Source organism: Salmo salar, chromosome ssa27, assembly GCF_905237065.1.
Source record: "Salmo salar chromosome ssa27, Ssal_v3.1, whole genome shotgun sequence".
In the NCBI taxonomy this organism is placed as follows: Eukaryota; Metazoa; Chordata; class Actinopteri; order Salmoniformes; family Salmonidae; genus Salmo; species Salmo salar.
In genome coordinates, this window is record NC_059468.1 from 4,526,407 (window position 1) to 4,533,723 (window position 7,317).

The 7,317-nt window shown below is 41.7% G+C and overlaps 1 protein-coding gene across 1 annotated transcript; it reads left to right on the plus strand.

Moving 5' to 3' along the window:
* Positions 1-1,055: 1,055 nt before the first annotated feature.
* Positions 1,056-7,060, plus strand: trhrb (thyrotropin-releasing hormone receptor b). Its single transcript, XM_045709624.1, has 2 exons — positions 1,056-2,173; positions 4,974-7,060. The coding sequence occupies exons 1-2, from the start codon at positions 1,403-1,405 to the stop codon at positions 5,400-5,402; spliced, it is 1,200 nt and encodes a 399-aa protein (XP_045565580.1). The 5' UTR covers positions 1,056-1,402; the 3' UTR covers positions 5,403-7,060.
* The last annotated feature ends 257 nt before the right edge of the window (positions 7,061-7,317 follow it).

Here is a 7,317-nt window from a genome sequence, read left to right on the forward strand (position 1 = left end):
AAATGCCTTGCTTGCCCTTGCCTAATGTGTTTTTTACTCTATGGGGCTGAGAATTTCAAATGTACTGAGCTATAGACGAGACATATTCTGTAGCATGAGGTATTACATCAATATGCATGTTAATATATACTACAGCTTTGTGTAAGAGGCATGGGAAGCTTCATTCTGACTTCTATTCTTCTGTTCAGTATTTAAATGGCTGACATCCATGTAAACAACACTTCCATCAAGTCTTTGTAACAAAGTTATTTTCTTTATCACACTGAGTGCCTATTGTTCATTGTTCCCGATGGTGAAGAGCTCAGTGCCTGATGGTTGTGTTGAACATTAGAAACCCCAATTACCTATCCTGACAATCAGTGGGAGGCCTGAGAAATGTTTGGGTTATGTCATCATGAAACAAAATATAGATTATCACACCACCGCTGCCATCATCCCAACAAAAGAAAAGCAATAAGACCTATGTTCAGACCTAGTCACAGTGGAATATTCTATTTTCTAAGAAACAGATTTAATTGGGATTCATCTAACTCTCTCTTGCTCTCTTTCTCTCAGTGTATAGAGAGAGATGCAGCTGCTCTGGCAGACATTCTGATCATTCAGATGAATGCTTTTTGTTACCACCATTTGTGAATGTCACATCCACAAAAAGTGTCTCCAAATGATAAAGTATACTATTATGGGTAGAATATATATATTTTTTTACATTTACAATGATATCATAAAAAAGGGAATCAAATGTGTATGTATTGTGGGCTAGTCACATCACCATTCAAATTATTTTCACCATTCTTACCAACGGTTATGAACCAACAATACACTGTTAAATTGTTCAATTGTTTACTCAATTACTAAACAAAATACTCTTTCACGATGGCATAAAGCAACTGGTGACAGATTATTTCCCCCAAATCGTCAAATCTCAGAGAGCGCATTGGGTAATGTCTGATGATGCAGAGAAAATGACCAAAAACCAGCATCCCTCCTCTCATCCCTTTCAGTCAGGCCCACTCTCCTTAATTAGTGACACCACTGTGACTTCGATGCGCGCACTGACTCCCTGTTTCACTTGCTACAACTTTGGATGAAAGAAACACTGGAAACAACAATCGGCGTGCTCTCACCTTTACGCACAATATGCCAAGTAATACGCAATGCTTATTTTGCAAGTGTGAGACAGAAAGTGGAAAAATATGTTTTGGAATTGAAGCACAATACCCTACCTTTTGGCATGGATGTATTTTTCAACTAGTAGGTTGACAGGCTTACTTCCCATAGTAGTATATACTAGCCTACTACCGCGTAATAGCCTACTGATTCGGTTATAGGCCTACTTGTAGTGGGTAGGCTACTTTATAAATTAATTGCTTTCTCTCTACTCGACATATTCAGAGAACTGAAAATGGAAAATGTTACTGAAGCTCAAGAGAATCAGACTTGGGGGACTTGGACGGACCAAATAATCGAATACAAAGTGGTGAGCACTTTGTTAGTTTTCGTGATATGCGCCTTTGGTATCGTTGGTAATGTTATGGTGATCTTAGTGGTGCTTACCACTAAACACATGAGGACACCCACCAACTGCTACCTGGTGAGCTTGGCCGTTGCGGATCTCATCGTACTAATTGCGGCGGGCTTACCGAATATCACGGACAGCATCTTCGGGTCTTGGGTGTTCGGCCGGTCAGGATGCCTCGGAATCACCTACCTCCAGTACCTGGGAATCAATGCATCGTCCTGCTCTATCACCGCCTTTACCATCGAAAGGTACATCGCTATTTGCCACCCGATAAAAGCCCAGTTGCTGTGCACACTGTCCAGAGCCAAGAAGATAATATTGTTTGTCTGGGTTTTCACTTTACTTTACTCCGTCATGTGGCTCTACCTGTCAGATATCAAAGAAGAAGCATATGAGAACGACGTGACCATCGTGACATGCAGCTACAAAGTTTCAAGACAACTCTATTTGCCCATTTACTTTTTGGATTTCGGGATATTTTTTGTTGTGCCGCTTATGCTGGCTACCATTCTGTATGGTCTCATCGCCAGAATCCTGATCATGAATCCGTTACCTTCTGAACGCAACGATAAAAGTAAAAATGAACAAAGCAACACAACAAGGGGATGTAAAAACTCCCACCACACCAGCACTACCGCTACTTCTCGGAGACAGGTGATTTGCGGTTCCTAAAAAACAAGTGCGCTTCTGTTCATTAGCCATTGATAATACATTGGAATGCATATGGGTGAGTTAGCTTTGGGACACATCATCGGGAGTCTGGTTCCTAAAACTACAAGTGCACTCCTATTTATTGGGTATTGGTAATACATTGGAATACAGAATGGTAGCCAGCATAAGCGGTGAGTTAGCTTTGGGATACAACATCGGGAGTCTGTAGCTTTTTGACACAACACCAGGAGTCTGTGTGCAGCCAGGTCTCATTTCGTATTATTTCCTCTCTGCATTGTTGGGAATTAAGCATTTCACTGTTCCAATCAAATCAAAATCCAATCAAATTGTATTGGTCACATACTGTCAGGTATGCGTAAATGGCTGTACGGGAGTCAGGCGTAGGAGAGCAGATATTGGGTAGCGTTTTATTTAGGCGAACCAAAAACACATGGCACAACGAACACGAAATACAATATGGGTTGACATAACCCAGCGCAACTAGTCTAACGTGCGCATACATGAAACAATAAACAATCCCACACAAAGACATGGGGGGAACAGAGGGTTAAATACACAACAAGTGGTTGAGGGGATTGAAACCAGGTGTGAGGAAAATAAGACAAAACAAATGGGAAAAAAAGAGTGGATTGATGATGGCTAGAAGACTGGAGACGCCGACCGCCAAGCGCCGCCCGAACAAGGAGAGGACCCGACTTCGGCGGAAGTCGTGACACATACATGTGTTTAGCAGATGTTATTGCGAGTGTAGCGAAATTATTGTGCTTCTAGTTTCCGACAGTGCAGCCAAATCTAACAAGTAATATTTAACAATTTCACAACAAATACCTTATGGAATAAGAATATATAAATATATGGATGAGCAATGACAGAGTGACATAGGCTAAGATGCAATAGATGGTATAGAATACAGTATATGCATATGAGATGAGTAATGCAAGATATGTAAACATTATTAAAGTGGCATTATTAAAGTGACTAGTGTTCCATTTATTAAAGTGGCCAATGATTTCAAGTCTGTATGTAGGCAGCAGCCTCTCTGTGCTAGTGATGGCTGTTTAACAGTCTGATTGTCTTGAGATAGAAGCTCTTTTTCAGCCTCTCGGCCCCAGCTTTGATGCACCTGTACTGTCCTTGCCTTCTGGATGATAGCGGGGTATCCAGGCAGTGGCTCGGGTGGTTGTTGTCCTTGATGATCCTTTTGGCCTTACTGTGACATCAGGTGCTGTAGGTGTCCTGGAGGGCAGGTAGTTTGCCTCCGGTGATGCGTTGTGCAGACCGCACCACCCTCTGGAGAGCCCTACGGTTGTGTGCGGTGCAGTTGTCGTACCAGGCGGTGATACAGCCCGACAGGATGCTCTCAATTGTGCTTCTGTAAAAGTTTGAGGTTTTTAGGTGACAAGCCACATTCCTTCAGCCTCCTGAGGTTGAAGAGGCCCTGTTGCGCCTTCTTCACCAAACTTTCTCTGTGGGTAGACCATTTCAGTTGGTCAGTGATCTGTTCGCCGAGGAACTTGAAGCTTTCCACCTTCTCCACTGCTCTCCCATCGATGTGGATGGGGGGGTGGTCCCTCTGCCGTTTCCTGAAGTCCACGATCATCTCCTTTGTTTTGTTGATGTTGAGTGAGAGGCTATTTTCCTGACACCACACTCCGAGAGCCCTTACCTCCTCCCTGTAGGCTGCCTCGTCGTTGTTGGTAATCAAGCCTACTACTGTTATGTCATCGGCAAACTTGATGATTGAGTTGGAGGCGTGCATGGCCACGCAGTCATGGGTGAACAGGGAGTGCAGGAGGGGGCTGAGCACGCACCCTTGTGGGGCCCCAGTGTTGAGGATCAGCAAAGTGGAGATATTGTTTCCTACCATCACCACCTGGGGGCGGCCCGTCAGAAAGTCCGGGACCAAATTTCACAGGGAGGGGTTGAGACCCAGGGCCTCAAGCTTAATAATGAGCTTGGATGGTACTATGGTGTTGAATGCTGAGCTATAGTCAATACATTGTTTGGAATTAAGCATTTCACTGTTAGTCTACACCTGTTGTTCACAAAGCATGTGACAAATAAAATTGGAATTTGGTATTACATCAAACTGACCCCTAGCTTTGGGACACAAGATCCAGAGTAGGCCTACTGAGGGAGTGCAAATAAAATAAAATTTTATTTGTCATATGCTTGTAAACAACAGGTGTAGACTAACAGTGCAATGCTTATTTCCCAACAATGCAGAGAGGAAAAATAGAGAAATCATCCCCAAAAAATAACACGAGGAATAAATACACAATGAGTAATGATAACTTGACTATATACAAGGGGTACCAGTAGCTAGTCGATGTGCAGGGGTGCGAGGTGTTTGAGGTACAGTAGATACAGTGTGTACTGTACATATATGTAGAGATAAAGTGACTAATATTATAATAATTTGAAATAATGATCAGTATTTATAAGCTAACTAATCCAAACAACTAATGTTACATGTTTATTACACGTTTAAAGTGACAGTTCACTTCAAAATCAAAGTTTTTCAGATGATTATATAGCCCAATCTGTAGATCCAATATACTTCAATTCCCAATGAATGGGAAATATAGGCACCATCTGAAATGATATGGAACCTTGAGGCATAAACAGTATAGCTGTATCTACACAACAGATGGCATTTCTGTCTCACTCTATAATTATTGTGTTGCTGACAGTATTGCAGACTGCAATTTAAGGGAAATAAACCCAGTGGCGTTGTTTGATTGAAAAGTGGCCCATAGTCACCTTCTCTTCCATGTCGTAGGTGACCAAGATGCTGGCTGTGGTGGTGATCCTGTTCGCTGTGCTGTGGATGCCGTACCGCACCTTGGTGGTGGTAAACTCCTTCCTGGAGCAGGCCTACATGAACACCTGGTTTATCCTCTTCTGTCGGAGCTGTGTCTACCTCAACAGCGCAATCAACCCTATCATCTACAATGCTATGTCGCAGAAGTTCCGTGCCGCCTTCCGCAAGCTCTGCCTCTGCGGACGGAAAGGCTCTGAGAAGCCTACCGGCGGCACATACAGCGTGGCGCTGACCTACAGCGTGGTCAAAGACACGTCTATGGTGGAGACTACGGACCAATTCAACACAGAGCTGGACGAGATCATGGTAACCTGTGAGTTGCCTGACAAGAAGATGGTGTTTCAGGACACCTGTGTGTACGGCAAGGTGACTTTATGCAATGACTGATGTTGTAAGTTTCGGGTTCAGGGTTCAGTCACTGAAAATGACAGCTCCTCTAAGCCTTGAGGGATAGCTTTGGAGGTGCTAAAGTTTTTGGTTTGAACAGTGTATATTTTAGAGCTATTGGTGTGTCTGGCCTGTCAAGTGTGAAAACAGTGTCCTGGGTGAAGCTAACAAAACTTTTTAGTCTCCAAGGGGCTGTCCCTGCCTGAGATGTGAATACATTATTACTGTATATTTGAGTCACTTTTTGCAAATCCAATGTATTTTCCACATATATTCCATGTCACAATACTTTGACAAATTACATTGAAACAATGTTGATTCAACCAGTTTGTGCCCAGTGGGATCTTCAGATACACATTGTGAGCTGTCCAGGTTTGACTCAAGGTGGACATTTCCCACTGAATGAGACCTCACTGGACTGAGAGGCAAGCAGGGTTAGCAACTAGATGTGCTGAGGCAACAGGACTATGACTTGCTCTCAACTGTCCTGTGTCACAGCCATTTTCACTCACATTGAAGTGGACTATCAAGAGACCCAAGCTTGACCTTCGGTGAGTAATTGTAAGGCCCCTTGTACAGTACAATGTGAAGGCTATGTGGTGACACATTACTGTGCTGTGTTTGCTCTTCAGACACAAGTTCCAAGAGCAGATACACGTTTCAAGTGTGTGCTCTTGGGACACAGACAATGTGAACTACCCTGGTATGACTGAAATTGCACATTTTCCACTCTTAATGAAACCTCACTGGCAGGGTCAGAGACAAGCCTCTCTCCTTCTCTCTTTCTCAAACAAGGTATACAGACCTAGGATATGACTCATACCATGTATTATTCTGTAAACAGTCAACATCAATTGACTTATGAGTCTAAGGCCGATTTCCTTTATGCAGGCCTATTTCCAAATGTATATTTTTCTTTATTTTATTAAATTATGGACCATATTATTGTGCAATGTGGAAAAATCTGTAGGCTATTTGTTACAGAGAGTAAAATGTGAACATCAAAACATGAGTCCATTTTGGATGATCAAGAGTGAGTGATTATGATTTTGATACAGTTACTGTATATATTGTGGTATATTAGGACTTTTCAGGTCCCCCAGTCCATTTAATCTTAGTTATTCATTGGGATTTTAAAGGCAAAACTGATCCTGCTTCAGCACTCCTGCTCTGAGACGCTTGATACATATTCCCCCTGGATCCTGGAACTGAGGAATCTATGTGTGCCCGGCTGCACAAAGGCAACACAATTTGGCAGGGTGCCATAACTGTCAACATAAATCTCTATCATATTTCTTAGCCAGCTGTACACTGCCGCGAGATCAATGATTATTTGAATGTAGAGTGATCAATACATTTTACCTCCCATGAATGTACAAATTTGTCACCTTGATTATTAATGAAATCATGCATCACTATGTGGAAACTATCAAAATATATTTTGAAACTATTTGTAAAGTAATCGTTCTTGTAGTTTATTTAAAATCCTGTTTGCTTGAGGTGAGGATCGCTGTATGTGGATTGATGTACGATTTTTCTGTGAATTATCAGCTACATATACAGTAAAAGTACTTTTTTTCCCTTAGTGCTGAAATGGATATCAATATTTAGATATCAATAAGATAAACAGATATCATTAAGTATATTGTGCAGTAACATGGTGGACGTCTTTCCTTTTACATGAATATGATTGCATTTGTTGGTTGTTTTGAAAAACTTTTGTTGAACAACTACCATAATCATTCAAATAAACAACTTTAAAAACATTTGACTAGGGTAATTTGACCAGAGAGAATGATGATTATGTATATAACATATTGTAAACATGCTGTAACTGCTGATGTAAAAGGACTTTATAAAATACATTTAATTGAGTACTTTAAACATATTACAGAATAGACAGCTCACTAGCATA